The sequence below is a fragment of the Momordica charantia genome (genome assembly GCF_013281855.1).
Source record: "Momordica charantia cultivar OHB3-1 chromosome 4 unlocalized genomic scaffold, Mcharantia_2.0 BLBB01000004.1, whole genome shotgun sequence".
In the NCBI taxonomy this organism is placed as follows: domain Eukaryota; kingdom Viridiplantae; phylum Streptophyta; class Magnoliopsida; order Cucurbitales; family Cucurbitaceae; genus Momordica; species Momordica charantia.
The window spans coordinates 12781883-12803803 of record NW_028275162.1 but is presented as its reverse complement, the minus strand read 5'-3'; the positions used below and the strand labels follow the sequence as shown (position 1 = coordinate 12803803).

The 21921-nt window shown below is 32.8% G+C and overlaps 1 protein-coding gene across 1 annotated transcript; it reads right to left on the bottom strand.

Annotated features, from left to right (window-relative positions):
- Positions 1–15263: 15263 nt before the first annotated feature.
- LOC111024162 (Ribosomal protein L10 family protein) lies at positions 15264–20322 on the bottom strand. The gene is made up of 9 exons (XM_022301778.2): positions 20165–20322; positions 19852–19918; positions 17724–17889; positions 16890–16980; positions 16747–16805; positions 16139–16199; positions 15909–15999; positions 15716–15792; positions 15264–15588 (listed from the first exon to the last, which is right to left on the bottom strand). Exons 2-9 carry the CDS (start codon positions 19877–19879, stop codon positions 15472–15474), a joined length of 690 nt encoding a protein of 229 aa, XP_022157470.1. The 5' UTR covers positions 19880–19918; positions 20165–20322; the 3' UTR covers positions 15264–15471.
- Positions 20323–21921: the final 1599 nt, after the last annotated feature.

Below are 21921 nucleotides of genomic sequence, written 5' to 3'. Positions count from 1 at the left end.
TATATAGTTGATATACGGGGTATATATTTGATATACCCCTGATATATGAATGGATAATGTCCCGTGAATAACCTAAAGGGTCTATAGTATATGGATAAGGCTGGGTACCTTATCTTGGCAACACTATGGATACGGCCCACTCTGTAAAAGTTACAGACGACTCGATCCAGGTCATTCGTGTGGAGACATGCGAGTGGGGCTATCCTATACAATGAGTTTGTATAAGATCGGACCACGAAATAGACAATCTTTAGATGTAACAGCGTTAACTAATAGGTTGCTGTTTCTTAGGATGACCAGGCAACTCATTCTCAATCCTGAGTGAGTTATGGACTCCTGCCCGTGAGGGCTCATCCTTTGATCTGTATGGGTGAGAGTGGCCCGAGTCGCCGACTCAACATTCCTACCATTTTGGGGACGAGACCGACTGAGGAGCTGGGAACATAACTTCACAAGATGGAATTCACTCCTCCCCGACTTAGGGGAGTAGATGAGTGTTTCCTTAAATGTTGACTCCGGGACTTGAATAAGGGGCCTCACCCTCTCATTGGCCGAGAGAGACTTCCGGTTATTGGTTGGACCATAACCGGATTGTTCATTAGAGGAGCAGTGGTGTTTAAGGAGTAGGATGTAACTCAGGGGTAAAACAGTAATTTGACCCAACTTGAGTTACGAGCACTCGTGAAGGATTGACCGTCATTAATGGTCGTATATCCATGGACGCGAAAACATTCTGCAGTGAAAAGAGTGCAACTGCGGGTCTTTAGTGGAATGACCCGTAGTTAACGAATCTAGATTAACTCGGTCAATGAGTTTGACCGATTAATCTTGCATCGTTGGAGCTTCGGATCTGTAGGGCCATTAGGTCCCCTTGCTAGCTTATAACGGGTAAAACGAGGATCAAGTTTTTGGAAGAATTTAAATTGTTCAAATTACTTAAGTGATTATATGTATATTGATACATTATAATATATAATTAATTGTAAATTAAAACTATATATTATGAGAGATATTATTTGAATGAGATTCAAATAAAATTAATATGAATAAGATTCATATTAAAACTATAGGTTAAAAATAATGTGCATAAGATGTACATTAAAACTATAGGTTATACGAGAGAAATGTTTTAGAATATGATTCTAATTTTATAATAAATAATTAAGTGTTAATTATTTATGTATATATATATATTTATTAATTATTAATTGAATTAATTATTAATTATATTTATTAATTAATTTGATTAATTAATTATATATATATATATATTAATTATTATATATGTTGGTTTTTTGGCCCTTAATCTCAAATTAATTAATTTTAATTAATGTTTTGATGATAACAAACTTAATTTTATTTATTGACATTTTTGTATTTTAAAGTGTCCACAGCGTAGAGCTCGTTACAACGATTCCAATGACTGTTAGATCATCCAAAACGGAGCTCAAACGTAGAAGTTACGATCAAAACAAGAAAGGAAAATATCCGAGAAGATGACATGGACAGTTCGTAAGCTTGACAAACAAATGACAAGCTTCTTTTTAAAATATATATATTGCAAAAGAAAAGAAAAAAATTAAAAAAAAAGATTTCAAAAGTTACCAACGGTAACTTTGGTTTAAAAAAAAAATATCAGCATTAAATGCTGACATGTGTCAGTTAAAAAAAAAAGAGTTTGAATTTTTTTACCGTTTTCTCACACACACACACACACACACACACACATATATATATATTATAATTCTGTCACATCTTTATGTATATATATATATATTTTTTTTTTTATTTTATTTTATAATTATTATATATATATATATATATTATTCTTAATTTATTTTTTTTCAAAATTATCTCAACCCTTCATTTTTAATAATTAAGATCTAATGGTTCAAAATTAAACTTGATTTTTTTACCATTTTCTTTCCTCTATTTAAACTCAACTTCTCCTTAAAAAAAACACACAACAATTCTCTTATTCTCAATCCTCCATAATTTCAAAATTCTCATTTGCTAATCTCTCCAAGTTCTCAATTTTTCTTTCCATCTTATTTGTGAGAGAAATTTATTGTTGTGAGGATTGAAATTTTTGTGAGCTCAAATTTGTATATTTACTCTATTTGAGAGTTTGTAAGTGTGTGTTTCAAAATCTTCAACTCATTGTAACGGTGTGATCCTCACCGTGGAGAGGATCGTCTTTGCTCTTGTGAAGAGCAGTGTACCGGTTTGACTCCTACCGTGGAAAGAGTCAGAATTTCAATTTACAACCCAAGAGGTGCTTGGGAAGTGGAGTAGGACAGTTGTGCCGAACCACTATAAAAATTCCCGGTGTCAAATTTCTCTAACCCTCTCTCTTATTTATTTTTGCAATTAATCTTAGAATTTGATTGTTTGCTTTAAATTTCTCTTGTTTGCCTTAAAATTTATTTTATCTTACTTTGTTAAAATTGCATATCTCAAAAAGTGTATTATTTTTGTTTAAATTGGGTCCATTTATTAAAAAGTTTATATTTTGTTAATTAAACCCTATTCACGCCCCCCCCCCCCCCCCTCTTGGATAGTTGTTGCTCAAGGCACATGACGGGAGACCAATCCAAGTTTGTCACTTTCTCCAAAAAGGATGGAGGTTTTGTAACCTTTGGTGATAACAAGAAAGGTAAAATAATAGGTAAGGGTAGTATAGGTAATGAATCTTCTATTTTGATTGAAGATGTACTTTTGGTTGATGGTTTAAAGCATGATTTACTTAGTATTAGTCAATTGTGTGATAAAGGATTTAGAGTTGTGTTTGATAAAAAGAATTACATCATTGAAAATGCTAGTGATAGAAAAGTTTTATTTGTTGGAAATAGAGATGAAAATGTGTATACTATTGATTTGAATGATTGTCCTATTAGTGATAAATGTTTATCGATCTTGCATGATGATTCTTGGTTATGGAATAGAAGACTAGGACATGCTAGCATGCACTTAATTTCAAATATTTCCAAGAATTCTTTGGTTAGAGGTCTTCCCAAGTTTAAATTTGAAAAAGATAAAATTTGTGATGCTTGTCAAATGGGTAAGCAAACCAAGTCTTCTTTCAAATCTAAAAATAAGATCTCTACTACAAGACCCCTACAACTATTACACATGGACTTATTTGGCCCTTCTAGAATTGCTAGTTTTGGAGGGAACTATTATGTCTTTGTGATAGTTGATGATTTTTCAAGATTTACTTGGGTTTTGATGCTAAAACATAAGGATGATGCTTTGAAAAGTTTTTCTAGTTTTGCCAAAAGAGTTCAAAATGAAAAAGATTTTTGATTTCTAAAATTAGGAGTGATCATGGAGGAGAATTTGATAGTAATGTTTTTGAAAATTTTTGTGAAGAAAATGGATTTTCTCATAACTTCTCCGCTCCAAGAACTCCTCAACAAAACGGTGTGGTTGAAAGAAAAAATCGTACTTTGCAAGAATTTGCTAGGTCAATGTTATATGAGTATGGTTTACCTTCTTATTTTTGGGCGGAGGCCGTTAATACCGCTTGTTATGTTTTAAATAGAGTTTTAATTAGACCCTCTTTAGATAAAACTCCTTATGAACTTTTGCATAACAAAATTCCAAATATTGGATATTTCAAAGTTTTTGGTTGCAAATGCTTTATCTTGAATAACAAAGAGAGATTTGGAAAATTTGATTCTAAGACGGATGTCGGTATTTTCCTTGTTTATTCCTCTACTAGTAAAGCTTATAGAGTTTTCAATAAAAGAACCTTGGTAGTTGAGGAATCTATGCATGTGGTATTTGATGAATCTTGCAATGTTGTTTCTAATGATTCTTTTTGTAGTGATTCTTTAGAAAGAAATTTTGGAGATTTACTTATTAGTGACAAAAGCAAAGAAATTGTTTCAAGTAAGCAAGAAGTGAGCATCAACGAAAATAAGGTGGACGGTTTTTCATCCATGCCTAAGGAGTGGAAGTATGCTCCATCCCATCCTAAGGATTTAATTCTTGGTGATCCCGAACAAGGTGTGAAAACTCGTTCCTCCCTTAATATGTTTAATAACATTGCTTTTGTTTCTCAAATTGAACCAAAAAGTTTTAAAGATGCCGAAAGTGATGAATTTTGGATTTTAGCTATGCAAGAAGAATTAAATCAATTTGAAAGAAACAAAGTTTGGGAATTAGTCCCTAGGCCTTCTAATGCTTCTATAATTGGGACTAAATGGGTCTTTAGAAATAAAATGGATGAAAATGGAAATATCATTAGAAATAAAGCTAGACTTGTAGCTCAAGGTTATTGTCAAGAAGAAGGAATAGATTATGAGGAAACTTTTGCACTCGTTGTTAGATTAGAAGCCATTAGAATGTTACTTGCTTTTGCCTCTTATAAGAATTTTATTTTGTACCAAATGGATGTGAAAAGTGCTTTTTTAAATGGTTATATTATGGAAGAAGTTTATGTGGAACAACCTCCGGGATTTGAAAGTTTTGATTTTCCAAATCATGTTTTTAAGTTGAAAAAGGTTCTTTATGGTTTAAAACAAGCTCCAAGAGCTTGGTATGATAGACTTAGTAATTTTCTTATTGAGAATGGTTTTAAAATGGGTAAAATTGACACTACTCTCTTTATTAAGTCTAAAGAAAATGATATGCTTCTAGTGCAAATATATGTAGATGATATTATTTTTGGTTCTACTAATCCTTCTATGTGTGAAGAATTTTCTAAATGCATGCATAATGAGTTTGAAATGAGTATGATGGGAGAACTTAGCTTCTTCCTTGGACTCCAAATCAAACAACTCAAGGATGGTATCTTCATAAGTCAAGAGAAATACACAAGGGATTTGCTCAAAAGGTTCAAATTCAATGAAGGTAAAATTGCCAAAACTCCTATGAGCACATCCACTAAGCTTGACAAGGATGAGAAAGGTAAATGTGTGGATGTAAATAAAGACTTATCGAGGTATGATTGGCTCTTTACTTTATTTAACCGCTAGTAGACCCGATATTATGTTTAGTGTATGTGTTTGTGCTAGATTTCAATCTTGTCCTAAAGAATCTCATGTGCATGCCGTTAAAAGAATTTTTAAATATTTGCTTGGAACTATTGATTTAGGCTTGTGGTATCCTAGAAATGTTGAATTTAATTTGGTAGGATATTTCGATGCGGATTTTGCGGGTAGTTTACTTGACCGAAAGAGTACTAGTGGGACTTGCCAATTTCTTGGTAGTTCCTTAGTTTCTTGGTTTAGTAAAAAGCAAAATTCGGTTGCTTTATCCACTACCGAAGTGGAATATATTGCGGTTGCTAGTTGTTGTGCTCAAATTCTTTGGATGAAACAAACTCTTTGTGATTTTGGATTAAAGTTTGAAAATGTGCCTATATTCTGTGATAATACAAGTGCCATAAATTTGACTAAAAATCCTATATATCATTCTAGGACTAGGAATATTGATATTAGGCATCACTTTATAAGAGAGCATGTGCAAAATGGTCATATTACTCTTGAATTTGTAAGCTCAAATAATCAATTAGCGGATATTTTTACCAAGCCTTTAAATGAAGAATGCTTTTGCAAAATTAGGCTTGAGCTTGGTATTATTCGCTGTGATGCATCTTGATTTTGTTTTGTTATTTTTTAAATGCATATTGATAGAGGGAGAATTTATGCAAAATTGTGTTCATATTTTTAGGGGAGCTTTTTATGTTATTAATTATTATTTTTTTGTTCTTTTTGATGATTCCAAAGGGGGGAGAAGTTTAAGAAAAATTAGAAAAATTTTGCTCTAAAATTGTTTCATGATTTCTTGGTTTATTAATTCATGGATGTATTAATTGAGGGGGAGAAATTAATATTTGAATGTTTTTTTTTAAGTATGATATTTTGAATTTAATGTGATGATTATTAAATGTCTATGTATTTTTCTTTGGAAGTTTGTCATCATCAAAAAGGGGGAGATTGTTGGTTTTTTGGCCCTTAATCTCAAATTAATTAATTTTAATTAATTAATTAATTAATGTTTTGATGATAACAAACTTAATTTTATTTATTGACATTTTTGTATTTTAAAGTGTCCACAGCGTAGAGCTCGTTACAACGATTCCAATGACTATTAGATCATCAAAAACGGAGCTCAAACGGAGAAGTTACGATCAAAACAAGAAAGGAAAATATCCGAAAAGATGACGTGGACAGTTCGTAAGCTTGACAAACAAATGACAAGCTTCTTTTTAAAATATATATATTGCAAAAGAAAAGAAAAAAAATTAAAAAAGAAAAAAGATTTCAAAAGTTACCAACGGTAACTTTGGTTTAAAAAAAATATATGTCAGCATTAAATGCTGACATGTGTCAGTTAAAAAAAAAAAGAGTTTGAATTTTTTTACCGTTTTCTCACACACACACATATATATATTTATTATTATTATTATTATTATTATTATAATTCTGTCACATCTTTATGTATATATATATTTTTTTTATTTTATTTTATTTTATCATTATTATATATATATATTATTCTTAATTTATTTTTTTTTCAAAATTATCTCAACCCTTCATTTTTAATAATTAAGATCTAATGGTTCAAAATTAAACTTGATTTTTTTACCATTTACTTTCCTCTATTTAAACTCAACTTCTCCTTAAAAAAAAAACACACAACAATTCTCTTATTCTCAATCCTTCATAATTTCAAAATTCTCATTTGCTAATCTCTCCAAGTTCTCAATTTTTCTTTCCATCTTATTTGTGAGAGAAATTTATTGTTGTGAGGATTGAATTTTTGTGAGCTCAAATTTGTATATTTACTCTATTTGAGAGTTTGTAAGTGTGTGTTTCAAAATCTTCAACTCATTGTAACGGTGTGATCCTCATCGTGGAGAGGATCGTCTTTGCTCTTGTGAAGAGCAGTGTACCCGTTTGACTCCTACCGTGGAAAGAGTCAGAATTTCAATTTATAACCCAAGAGGTGCTTGGGAAGTGGAGTAGGACAGTTGTGCCGAACCACTATAAAAATTCCCAGTGTCAAATTTCTCTAACCCTCTCTCTTAGTTATTTTTGCAATTAATCTTAGAATTTTATTGTTTGCTTTAAATTTCTCTTGTTGGCCTTAGAATTTATTTTATCTTACTTTGTTAAAATTGCATATCTCAAAAAGTGTATTATTTTTGTTTAAATTGGGCTCATTTATTAAAAAGTTTATATTTTGTTAATTAAACCATATTCACCCCCCTCTAGGGTTGTCATACCGATCCAACAATATATATATTTATATATATATATATTATATATTATTATTCTTAATAATAATAATAATATTAAACTCTTCTACAATATTGCAGGGGAGTGGGAGGTTGCTGTGACGTGGGGAGTTACCCCACGTCATTGTTTTTCTTCTTCAAGGGTTGGAGAAAACAGAACAGAACACAGAAAAGAAAACTCCCACCAATTCTCTCAAAATTCTCTCAATCTCTCCCTCTCTTCTATCAAGGTGCTACCACAAGCACGATCCTGAGACCCAAGAGGATAGCGAGGAAGATCCGGTGCTGGTGTTCGAGGGGAACTTACCGAAGAAACGTTCTTCAAAGGTTTGATTTTTCCCCTATATTTCCTCCTTTCAATTTCGGTTTTGTATCCCGAAAATCAGCAACAAAGATCCGCTTCCGCTCCGGGATTCACATCCCTTCACTGTGGAAGTTTCAATTGACGTTTATCCTGAAGGCACATAACCTTTTTGGCTTTGTTGATGGTTCTGATGTGAAGTCATCTCTTCTGTTACTCCGACAGATGTTCCTCAATTGAATCCGGCGTTTGAAGACTGGATTGTGAAAGACCACGCTCTTATGACTGTGATTAACGCCACACTTTCACTGGCTGCTCTAGCCTACGTTGTTGGTTGTGAGACTTCTAAGGAAGTTTGGGATACGTTTGGTGAAGCATTACTCATCCAACTCTTGAACGAATGTTGTAAATCTAAAATCTAATTTATAATCAGTTGTCAAGAAGCCGTCGGAGTCCATTGATCAATATATTCAGCGCATCAAAGAATTCAAGGACAAACTTGCGAATGTTTCTGTCCTGATTGACGATTAAGACCTTGTCATCTATGCTCTAAACGGCCTCACTGCTGACTATAACACTTTTCGAACATCGATGCGTACTCGTGAGAAGTCTGTGAGTTTTGAAGATCTTCATGTGTTACTCGTCTCAGAAGAAGCAGCTACTGAAAAGCAGAATAAACGTGATGAAGTTTTCGCTTCTCCTACTGCTCTATTGGCTGCAAGTTCTATGACCTCTTGGAATTAGAATTTCAATCCCAATGTGGGACGTGGTCGTGCTTTTGGTAAGAATCGCTTTTCTAAGACGAAATCTCCTAATTTTGCTCCGACTGGCAATTATTCTACTAATGTTGGACGAGGTCGAGGTCTTCTCCCTCTTGCTCCTACTGGCAAATCATCTCAAGAAGGTTTCTCTTCAAGGATTGTTTGTCAGATTTGCCTGAAAACTGGTCACTCTACATTGGATTGCTTTAATATAATGAATTACAGCTTCCAAGGGCATCATCCTCTTGTTCAGTTGGCAGTAATGGTGGCTAATCACAACTATGCCACTCTTGCATCCTCTAATCCCTCGTGGCTTACTGATTCAGGGTGCAATGCTCATGTCACTGCATATTTGGGCTAACTTAGTACTGCTTCTAAATATTCGGGTGATGAACAGATTGGAGTAGGTAGTGGTCAGTCATTGCCAATTGCCCACATAGGCAGTGGTATTCTTCATACCTCTACCTCTTCTCTAAAACTTTGCAACCTTCTTCATGTTCCAACTATTTCATCTAATCTTCTTTCCGTTCACCAATTATGTGTTGAAATAATTGCTTTGTTGTTTTCGATTCTACCTCCTCCTTTTTACACTGTTCCTCATTCTTACCCGGATGTTCCTGAGTCTGGACTTGAATCTCAGCTTGCACCACATGCTCCTGATATTAGTTCTAATACTACTGCACCTCCTACTAGTTCTCTACATGTTATGTCTGAGCCTATTGTTGCCCCTATTGCTTCTTAGAATGTTCATAGCATGCAAACACGGAGTAAGTCAGGGATTTCAAAGAAGAAATTGTTTATGGTTGCTGTTAGCTCTTTTTCTGATACTACTGATGAACCATCTTCTTTTACCAAGGCCTTTACAATTCCTGTTTGGTGTCAAGCTATGTCTGAAGAGTTTCAAGCCTTATTCCAACAAAATACTTGGTGTTTGACTGAGTTGCCCGCTGATAAAAAGGCTATTGGGTGTAAATGGGTTTATAGGATTAAGAGACATCCTGATGGTAGTGTTGCTCGGTACAAGGCACGTCTTGTAGCTAAGGGTTACCATCAAGAAGAGGGCATTGACTATGATGAAACATTTAGCCCTATCGTTAAAAAGCCAACTGTCCGTATTATCCTTTCTTTGGCAGCTCAATATGGCTGGTCTTTACGCCAACTTGATGTTAAAAATGCATTCTTACATGAAGAATTGCAAGAAGAGGTATACATGCAGCAGCCACAAGGATTTGTTGATCCCCTTCGACCCACCTTGGTTTTCAAACTCATCAAATCATTATATGGACTTAAACAAGCACCTCGTGCTTGGTTTGAATGTTTTACCTCCTACTTGTTAACACTTGGTTTTGAGGCTTCTCAAGCTGATTCGTCTCTATTTGTTCGCAAGGCTAATGGTTTGATGACTTACCTATTGTTATACGTTGATGACATTATTGGCACTGGTCCTCATTCATCTTACGTTTCTGATCTCATTTCCTAGCTGCAATGCTGTTTTGATATGACTGATATGGAATCTTTAAAGTACTTCCTTGGTTTGGAGATCTCTTCTACTGTTAATGGCCTGTTTGTGCATCAATCCAAGTATACTAAAGATGTGCTTCATCGTTTTGGTATGACCAGTGCAAAGTCTTGCTCTACACCTTTGGCTTTAGTCTCTTCTACTGATTCGAGGATCCTTTGCTCTACTGATGATTCTCGAAATTATAGAGCTCTTACAGGTGCTCTTCATTATCTTACTTTCAGCCGGCTGGATATTGCCTTTGCTATAAGCAAGCCCTTTCAATTTATGCATAGTCCTCATGAAGCTCATTTGGTGGCTGCTAAACGTCATGGCATATTATTTCGCAAAAGTACTTCTGATCCCCTAAGACTTCTTGCTTATTGGGACTCTGACTGGGCTGGCGATTCACTGGATTGGCGTTCTACCTCTAGGTATGTTGTTTTCTGAGGGAGTAATCCTATTTCATGGGGAGCCAAGAAACAAACAACAGTTTCCAGAAGTTCTACAGAGGTTGAATACAAAGCCCTTGCCGCCATTGCTGCAGAAATAGATTGGATCAGACAGTTACGCACTAACTCTTCCGACGGTTTTTTCAAATATAGTGTGCATTGAACAACATTAGGGCATTCCAGTCAAATCTCACTTTCTACAATTATATTTTTTATTATCTATGTCAACATTATATTGTTCATTGCAGACTTCAACCTCAAATAACATATCTCCACATCATTTAGGTATACAAGTTTTAGAGACATGGTTCGCTTCATCCAAATTCTTTCGAATCTTAGCTCCTATTTCCCCTTCAAGACTAGAATATGCTGTAAATTTCTTAGTGAGTTATGTCGTAACCATTTTTCTTTTATTTCAAACATTTGAATTATAGGCTTATCAATAACTTCTAATACAAGGGAGTTAAAACATCGAGACAAAATATTCTAATACTATATCACACTTAAGCTTGGTTTCAAAAGAGTGCTTTGACCAATCAAATTATTTCCTTGTGGTATTTATTGAAGCATTCCAAAAACAATTCTTAAGATGTAATCCCTTACATCTTTTGAAAGTTAGCATACAAATATCTAGCACAAAATTTTTGGTTCACATTTGGAAAGAAATCATCGAATGTTGGAACTAAATCCTGTTAAAAATTGTTAAAACAACACATAATTAACAAACAACATAAAAATATAGACATTACACATAGCCAATATAGTTAAAAGAGTAAATGATATAATACCTTTTGTTGGTCTGATATGAAAGTGATCTCTTTAGACTGAAATGGTCTGACGTCATCTTGAGCAACTACAGAAATCAAATCCAACTATCCTTTGTCTCTGCCTCCACAACAGCCCAAGTAATTGGATAAATGGAGTTGTCGTCTAACTCCGATTGCAGACATTAATTGGCCCTAACATGTATCCTTCAAGTGACATGCATCTAAACAAATAAATAGTCTACAATAGACAAATCCATCTTTCCACGCTTTGAAGCACGTATATAGTCATGAATATAGGGCCACTCACATCGTCAAGCCTATCGCATTATCAACCTTGACTGTACTCTCCTCATTGGACCGAATAAGTTCTTCACAATAATCTCGCAAACTCCTATATTGCTCAACTAGTGAGTCATTCAAAACTTTTTGTGGCCTTTCTCCTTACTCTAGCTAATTGACTTTTTGAAATGTTAACTCTAAAGTCTACTTTAACAAGTTCTTGAATCTCATTTAATTTCATGTTAGGATTTGATTTAAATCGAACTAAAAATTTATATGCTACCCATGAAGAGAGTTCACATTTCTATTATGGAACTCAGGATGACAAGTGTGATCACCAAAGTATGTTTTTACTTGAAATGTGAGCTCACTAGGGATCACTATGGAATGCAATTTCCAACTACACCCACCAATGCAAATAACTTTCACTCATACTTTACCATTCTTAATCATTTTTACACTATAAATATCTTTCACAACAGATTCTTTGATAGCTTCCTTCAGTACCTCCTTAGTACTAAATGAGACATTCCTACTTGAAATGCAACAGCTTGCAAATGTCTTTGTCCTAAATACAGGATAGCTATGCATCTCTTCCTCATTCTCAAATAGATATGGAGATTTCAAATTCGAAGATTAAACATAAGTTGAATTACTATCCCATCATTTAAATCTCCAAACAAATTCATTTCAATGGTTGACGACTCACTTGACCCATCCGAAACTATATCATCTTTAGGTAAATCGACAGAGCTTTCACTAGATACTTGAGAGGAGAAAGTGGGATACCGACATAATAGTTTTATCTCTTCATTTGGATTATGTTTAACATAGATATGTAACGTCTTGTTCTCGCGAATCTGGTTTACTATATATAGAATCTAGTTATCATGATTGAGCAGATTTAAACCACAAGATAGTTCTAGACCAAGCTTAAGATACCAATAGCTATTAATGTTCAATACGTTCTCTTGTGTCAAATTATTCAACTCAATAATTGACAACATATCTCAATCAACACTCAACATGGTTTGAATCCCCCCAACATAGTCAAAGTTCTCTGCTACAAGACTGTTACAATGGAAATTGGAATATAAGATCGACGCTATCCATGCTAGAAAAAAAATTGTGGATTAAACACGATATAGTTATCATATTCAAGAAAATAACTAATAAACAGCTGACAAAACAAAAAACAAAGCAAACAATCGAGCTTATGCTTGAATATCTAAAAAAAAAAAAAAAGAGTTGAAGCTAATCTTGATGCCGATAACGAGGGAATTAAAAGATATTTCAACTTCTACAATTTAAATGTTATTTAGAAAAAAAGATAGTAACAACAACAAATCCACGAATGAGAATATATTAAATACTCTTAAGGAAATATAACACTAAGAAAAACAAATCAAATATGTTTCGAATAACCCATCTCCTGGCGTTCAATCGTCACCTTCACATTTAAGAAAGGAAGAGTCAAAGGTTTTAGGCTCAGTCGCAAGTTCCAGGTTCAATCGCAATAAGCTAGAGCAAAAGCTGCAACAATTCGGTCCAATAATAAAGTTTGGGGCATACGTTAGCAGAATCATAACTTCCTTAGTGCAGAAGCAAAGATGAAAGGAAAGGAGGGATTTGAGGAGTCATACGTGAGGAGAAATCTTCAGAGTTAGTTTTGTCTTTTCTTTTAGTTTTAATTTTAAGTTTAGTTTTTTCGTTGTCTTTTTTTTTTTTAAGTTTTAATTTTAACTTTTACCACTTTAAAAATTTACGTTTTCCAATTTTCCAACTCATTTACACATTTGTCACATGATATATAAAGAAATTCACAAGTCATCAAGTCACATCAGCATTTAAGAGTACATTCAACATGATGTAAAGTCAACTCACTTTAATAACATTTAGAATCATTTTGTAAATTTCAAGGATCAAAAGTTTATCTTTTAAAACTTCAAGGACTAAATAGAAACATAGTTCAAACCTCAAGTACCAGAAATGTATTTTCCCATATTTTTATAACGTGTCCTTGTGTAATTTATTTTGATATTTATGATTAGTAAGGTTAATTTTTTAAATTAGAAATAAAAGTGTTTCTTAAATTTTTTATTTTTAGAAAAAGTGAAAAATATAACAAATAAATATGAGAAAGCAAGCGCTAAACCATTTGCTTTATTAAAATTTATTCACCATACTAGGATATTATTAATATATAAAGTTAATATTAATCAAATTAGATTTCACTTTTATTTATTCTTTTTTTTTTCGAAATAGCACTTTTATTTATTCGTGGTTTTCTAATTACCCAAACAATAATTGTCATTATATTAAAACTTTAAATAGACATAGAAAATATTAACTATTAAATTATAGACCATATACTAATATCATTATGTTAAATGTAAAATTATAAAGTTCATACATTATACTAATATCTCTATTTCCTCTATCTCAAGGGGAGAGGGAAAAAATTGTCTAGTAATATAACAAATAATATTTTGCAACATAACCATCAAATAAAAGATAAAAAAATAATCGTCAACACTCTTTCAAATGAAAAAAAAAGGGAAAAAAGAAAACTCTCTAAACTAATACTAGAAATTGAGAGTGAAAGTGAAAAAACAAACAACCCAAAAAAAAAAACTGCCACCAGAGAAGTGGAAGCTTGATTCATGGGTTTGATGGAATTTATTTTTTTCTTTTTCCTCAAAAATTAAATGGAAAAAATGTGATTTATGAGCCAACCTTAGTATAATTCAACTGATGAAGATATCTATCTCCAACTAAAAGATCGTGAGTTCGAATCTCACCTCCACAATGTACTAAAAAAAGTATGATTTATGGAAAATCAATGCACAAATCAAGATGATACTAGTAAGAGATATTTTAGAAATTTACATTTATATAACTGATCTCGTATTTATTTAATGACTCATTTGGTAATGTACCTATATTTCCTTTTTATTGAAAAAATAAACAAAAACATATTTGGTAATCATTTCTTGTTTCGTGTTATCTTAAATTTTAAATTACAAAAAGTGAAAGTTTTATATGAAAATTAATCTTTCAAATTAAATATTCAAAATTTTTATGTTATATTTACTATGAATTTATAAGTAAAAAAATGATAGAAGAATTCTTTTGAAAAGAACAATAAACAAGAAATTTGATTTAGTTGTTTTCAAAATTGTGATTTCTTGGAAACGATTCTTTAAGATGATAAATAAGAAATATGAAGAATTACCAAATACTTATGTTTTTCAAAAATTGGAAATGAGAAACAAGAAACAAAAAGGTTACCAGATGAGCCCTATAATAGTTCTAAATAATATAAGCTAATTCCTAAGGTAGGTGGGAGATTTGAATATTTATTTTCACACATTTTTTTAATCTTTGTATATTTTTTATTTACATCTATCAATGATATACGATAGACATTCATAATATACTACTAATAGATGTATATCATTGATAGACGATACACTAATGATATATTACTAATAGACGCCTACCAACATTAATATTATAGATATCTATCAATGATATATATATATAAAATGTATCACTCATATACTGACAAGCACTTCAAAAGGCTATTTCAATCTTTTCATGAACATATTTGAATTGGACAAATTATTCATTTTTGCTATATTTGCAAATTCGAAACACCTACTACATTTACAACTCCAAGAGCACCACGGTAATTATTGCATTACTTCAATATGGGATTAGCCAACAGTATTGGAGAACTTACTAAGTTTGTATTCAATTTTACATTATACTTCCAATAAGAACAAAATTATGCGAAGTAGTTGTGGTCTAGAATACCAAAATATACACAAGTATGTAATGGAAAGACCAATGTGAGGAATTATCATTTTTACAATAATACCATCTTATATTAGTCAACATAAGCCAAGCTCAATATTTCAACCAAAAAGCAGTGTTCAAACCTACCCGGAAACTAAAAAAGAAAGAGAATATTATCTTATCTTTGAAGAACACAGAGTCTAACCATTGGATAGCAATACAAATGTAAATCTACAAACTCATAATTACATTCGTTCATCCTCACTAAACCAAGACAACAAAATGGAGGATTCGAGCAAAATTTCTACAATCGTTTAAAAGAAAAAAGAAATCATATTATAACTATGAAATGAATTAGGAGATCTAGGCAGATTCAACGTCGGAATTATCGAGTCCCTCGATGTAAAGTTGAAAGTCCCCAGGGCTCCATCTACACACCAAATTCAGGCGAAAACTAGCCATCCTTATCCCCAACGCACGCTGCAACCAAAATTTCACAAGCCACACTTTTCAGTACTTCACACTAAAAACTTTCATGTTTGCATGCTTGGAAATAATGCACTAGTGTTTTGAAAAAGGGTCAAGAACACCTAAAATTGCTACAAACCAGTATGCCTGCTGACTCTGGTGATAGAGCCTTGCCCTCTTCACAAACAACAAAGTCCGATACAAGCTCCACAACACCTGCACCAATTCAAGTTCCAATTCCTCAACAATTAATTCTAATTTATGACCAACATTTTATTTATTACAGCCACAGGTAGTGCAGGTGCTTGCAAGCAGAAAGCGCATTTTCTCACCCTTGTTCAAACGAACGGGCATCCCCAGCTTCCGTAGAGAAGGCTCCATCTCATGGCTAAACTGCTCTAGAGGACCTTCCTTAAGCTCGACCTAAATGATATCAAATCAAATTCAACTTCATTTCATCCATATTTCATTATTAACACAAATGATATCTAAATAATGAATCACTGCACAATCAATTTTATAACAAACTCCCATGAAGATCATGTGTACAAAGGGGCAAAACCTTTTCTGTGGCTGTGCTTCCAGTCCTTGCATAATCATAATCCTCATACTCATTAAATAACCTGTAGAACACAACATTAAAGTACCAACCTAATTCGAGCATTACTCTAAACACAAAGCATATCCCCCATCATTTTCCATTATGCTGTTTGACATACTAAAAAATGAAAATTGCGTTCACGTTCCAGTAACGGGTTGTACGACTTCCTATTGAATTTCCCACACAACAATAGTCATAACCATGTGATATTATTAATTTGGGAATTATTGTTTTGACCTGAAGACACCGACATACCAATTTAAATTTCTGTAAGATTTATAGAGTTCAACCTCAAAGCAAAAAACTTTTTTTTTTTTTGCGCCGTCTTGACGCCAAAGATAATTGTCATTTATTAACACATCTTTCATAAATGAGGTTTCAGAATTTTGTATTCACAGTTATTTATTGAGCACAATTTATCCTATTCTTCAGTTTAAACTAGAAATAGAATAAATAATGAATTAACTTTTAAGTAGGCATTTAAATTGAAAAAGCAACTAGCAACCTAACAAATTATCACTTTCAGCAGAGCTTGCCAATGTTTAAAAAGTAGACCATGTCTGATTTACCTCTCAACCTCTTCTTTTGGTAAGTTCGTGAAACAAAGTCCAGTATTTCCATGCAGAAGCTAAAAGAATGTAGAAGATTGGATGTTACTTACTAAAGCAAAAAGAACACTTGAACTAAATACAACACAGAAAAAGAGTTTCACCTTAGAAATCTTGTGAAGGCCCGGTCGAATTTCATCAGAAACAGTTCGGCCAAGAGAAACTTGCATGACTTTGTTTGCTCCAAAAAACAATCTGTACACAAAAAAAATATATCAATTGAAGAACCTTTTGTAAACTGTTCAGTCAGGTCAAACCGCATCATTTAATTAGAGAAATAGACAAGTCATGCATGACATCTCAAGATGCCACTCAATGTCGTTATCCAAACATAAATTGTACGAAACAAGTTTCCCAAATAGAATATCCCAAATTTATGACCGACTGGCCTCTTTAAAAAGGAAACAGGCATTAAAGGCCTAATAGCTAATACAATAACGTACAGCTAGAGAATATTTTCAAAGATCGGGTAATATGATTTTCATAACACTGATGCCTTAATGAAGGAAAATATAGAGAGAACAATATATTATAAAGGGGCCCACATATACACAAGCTGCATCCCCAGGTGAGACCACACGAAGCACAAGGTGATGAAGGTCATAAACCCTTTTATTGACTGAAACACACTTTTTAAAACAAGGGGTGAAGGTTCCTCTGTAACAATAGAAACAAATACTAATTAAGTGTGTGATACTGCAATGCTGTTACGATTAACCTGCTAAAATAGATTCTTCAGTCATAAAGGCAACCACACCACATGTTTTCATCTTTCCTGCTAAAACATGCTATTCATTATTTTCATCTTTCCTCGTGCTTCCAAGAAGCCAATGAAAAAAATAAAGGAAGTAACATTTTCATCACTAATAAATATTTGGAATGATGCAGCAAATATATAATTATAAAAAAAAAAAAACAGAAAATACAGCACAACTTGCCTGCTAGTTGACTTTAGCTGCTCCCTGAGTTCCTTGAACTTGAGGTTTCTCATGTTCTCAACAGTGAAAACATAAATTGAGTTGTAATTTTCCACAGCCTGCCTAATTAAATCCACCATTGATTTCTTATGCTCTCTTCCTTTCTTCTTGGTCTTCGATAAAGTAACTGCATTTAATCCCACCAACCAATTAGTCAAAACTCTAATCTGCAATGAACTAAGTTGTTCAGATTCCTCCTCTTTCTTTAAAGTTCAAGACACCACACAAGTTTAAAACTGAATACTACCACCACTAGTCCTTTAATTTCTTAAATTGCCTCAAGCCCATACAGAACTTTGACTAGAAATTACCTCGTACAAACGACCCATAATTTAACAAGAACCTTGAATTAAAAGAACAAACTTTTACATCTTTCTACTGTTAAAGCTAGTTGTTAAATCTTCCTGGTATATTGTTTGGTCTCTGTTTAACAATATTCATTAGCCACATAACTCTATTTTTTATTCTTATCTAAATGTAATTAATCTCAGGTAATAAACACCATAACTTTAGTCAGCATGATCCCTAGGTTGTAAGCAACTCCACGTTTTGCATATTAATAGAAACTGTCACCTCAGCAACTGCTTGGATACACCTTAAACCAAAATGCTTCTTCCATCAAACTAGGCTGAAAATATCTGGTAGGGCAGACTACAGCCACTCCTACCATTAGAGGAAACAAGCTTGAGGGTTATATACAACTCTGCCTAGTTCAAGACAGCCACCCAAGCCACAATAGGGTGGTACTCAAATGAACTCCTCCTATTAGGACGCCTCTACAAATTCCTCACTCTTGAATAATTTGCTGAAGTAACACATTTCACATTACCAGAAATTTGAAGAGCCTTAGAAAAGTACTATGGAGCTCAACATCGAGCAAGAGAGAAAATTTCATTAGGAAATCTTTATCTGAACCACCAGGAGAGGTGCTATATATATGAGAGACCACCTCATTAGAAGGAACTAGTGGATAACCTCTCTAGCTGGTGAAGGGATATCAATATCATCTTAGAACCTAAACAGTACCACCAAACATCATCTTTAAGCGTCAATAAATTAAGCCAGAAAAGATATTAACTCACGATTTAACTTTAGCTTGCATAAACCGTCTGAAAACTGGAAGCGACCTTGAGGGTCTAAGTTCAACCTACCTAGGTTATTAAAATCCTAAGAGTTCCCCTCTTTTGTAGGATTATGGGGTTGTCCTATGAAAACCAAAAAGTATATAGCTTTAGGTTCAAGTCCTATTACATGATGTAACAACACAAGTGCGGATGCACTTGCAGGCAACCTAGTGAACCAAGCACCTTGAGAGTGAACTTCATTTCATAAGAGGCAAGATTATATAAAAGGAACTTGAAATGAGTTGCATGTCATCTAACGACGGATAGCAATTAGTAGAACTAAGAAACTACCATCTAACAACTACAACTCTTTCAAGGACAACTTGAAGTGGTTCCTACACTACAACCTCAAGTTGGAGAGGGATTAACATAGCTAGTTATCAATGTTTCCTTGGTTTACTGTTATTTTTATTTGGTTACTGTTTACAAGCATTTCCTGGCCTACTAACCCTATTCTTCATTCTTTTATGAATGACATAATCTGAGGCCACAAGCTGTAACCAACCATACATTTTTGCAACATAAATAGAAACTTTTAGCCACTGTTGAGCTATGTTCACACAAATTTCCTGATTTATTGTCAAAAAAATTAATTCCTAGCATCATCTGGTTTACAATAGCCTAAAGCTTCATTCACGCAAGCTGTATGAATGTCGCTTAAGGCTCAATATATAATTTAGTTCCTCGTAAATCCCTTTCTACACTGCTAAAAACGGAATGAATTGGCAGAGGGGGAACTAGGAGTTTCAACTCAATTTCGAAATCCACTCAAAGAGCTAGTGTTCTATGTTTACAACACAGTAAACCCATATGAGATAGAAATTAATTCTTAACGTATAGAAAATAAGCGACATAATAAGGGTAATTTCACACATGAATAAAGTGCGACAGATTCAACTTCTTGCTTTACTTGTATTCAGCGGCAGGGTAACAATGCATAGATATGAAAACTGATCGAAACAGACCTGGTCTATCACGCTTCGACTTGGGCATCTTTTATCGCTACAGATAACTTTGCTACCTGCTTTACCACTGCAGAAATAAAGAGGAGATGGGTGAAGCGTAAGAGTGAGGCTGAGAGGTGAGCTCTGAGATGAGAGGCAAGACAACCTCTTTAAATGATTAATATAAACAAAATTTGGCACTGATGCCAACTCGGTGAGCTCGAATCAGAAAGAAAGATTAAATTGAAAAAAGAAACTGGAACCCAGAGAATTTATGCAAATTTACAATCTATATATAATGGGGAAATCGAACTTGAAGGCGGCGGAATCGAACCTGAACAGACCGACGGCGGCGGGAGCTGGCGTTCGGCGTCAGTGGTCCGGCGGAGGGAGATAAGAAAAAATCGAGAGGGAGAGGTGAGGGTGTGAGAGAGGCGGCTGAGTGGGGATAAAGGATTAGGGTTTTACGATATATATTAGGGTTTTATTTCAAATGTTTGATGAAGAAATAATAACTTATTGATCCTAATAATAAGTTTATGTTTCTTTTTTGAAACACAAAATAATCATTTAAATCGATGTTATGATATCAAAAAAAAATTAAATTAAATCGATCTTATACAAAGTTTTCAATTAATTACACATAGTAAATTAATTAATCAATAAGAGAACCTTCCATTTTTGTTTGTTGTTTTTAGTTTTTAAAAAATAATTTTAAAATTCTATCTAAATTTGGAAAAACAAAAATAGTTTTTAAAAATAGATTTCTACTTCTCAAATTTTCATTTTTTCTTTAAATACTAAACTTTTTTTTTTCTTTTTGGCATAATTATCTCTAGCAAATTTCTTTCTCACTATAAAAATAAATTTCTCCCTAAATTTCTTTCTTAAAGATTTATTTTTCTATCTCTAAAGTTTTAATATTTTAAATATTTATTATTATTTTTCACCCTCTAAAATTTTCATTGTTACCTATTTTTATTTTCTAAAAGATGACTCTCATTTTTTTCTTTTAAGACTTTAATATTTTTCCAAACTTCTCTCTAAAATTTTATTTTTCATAACTTTTCTTTCTCATCCTAATCTATTTTCTTCTTAAATTATATCTTCTTTTCTCGTTCAATTTTCTTTCATTATTTTTATTTCTTTATTTATTTTCTCTAAAAATATATTTCAAATATTGTTTTTATTTCTAACTTTTTTCTCACTATAATTTTTTTTCTTTAACCTATATTTTCCTTTCAATTTTACTTTTATTTTTTCCTAAAATTTTTCTCTTTTTGTCTTTAACTTTTCTTTTACTAATTTTTTTTCTAAATTTTTTTTTCTATCTCTCTAAAATTTCTCTTTAAAAAGTTTATTTACATCTCCCTAAATCTGTATTTTCATGTATCTACATTAGAGATGACAAAAATTTCTGCTGGGTCGGGTTCCCACTCTAAAAATAGTAAATGCTTGTCCCAACCTCGTCCTTGATCCAATTTTTTAAATAATTAATATATATTTTATTAATGTATTTAGTAAATTGGGAATAAAATACTAAATATTTTTTTAAGCTAATTATTTATACTAGTAAGTAACAATTCTAAAAGTAATTAATATATTTATTAGACTTTTTATTTTTGAAATTCTAAAAATAATTAAAATAAATTAAAAAATTGGTAATTCTTTCTGCGAATATCCCCATATAGAGATTCTTTAACTTGGATCTCGATTTTGGAACCAAAGAACAAAGTGGAGAAGGTAGACTAAAATTTTTCACGAGCATGAGAATTGGAGAGTGATAACTCTCCATAAGATAGTTATTTTAAAGAAAAATGCTTTGGGTAGTTAAGAAAAATGAACAAGCTAACTCTAATCACGAATGTTCTAGGCCTGTTCTAGGCCTATAATAGGATCATTCAAAGGAGAATTTCATTTGTGTTGTACGTTGTTGAATATTATGAAAAGACTCTAATTTTTAATGTTTTGTGGTAGCAAAGGTGACGCCAGAGCATTGGAGCTAAGTCTGAAAAAAGCTTAAAGCAACGGCAGGCATTTACCCGAGAAATTAATGCACTAAACGAATTTGGGCTATTGTTGTAACACCCC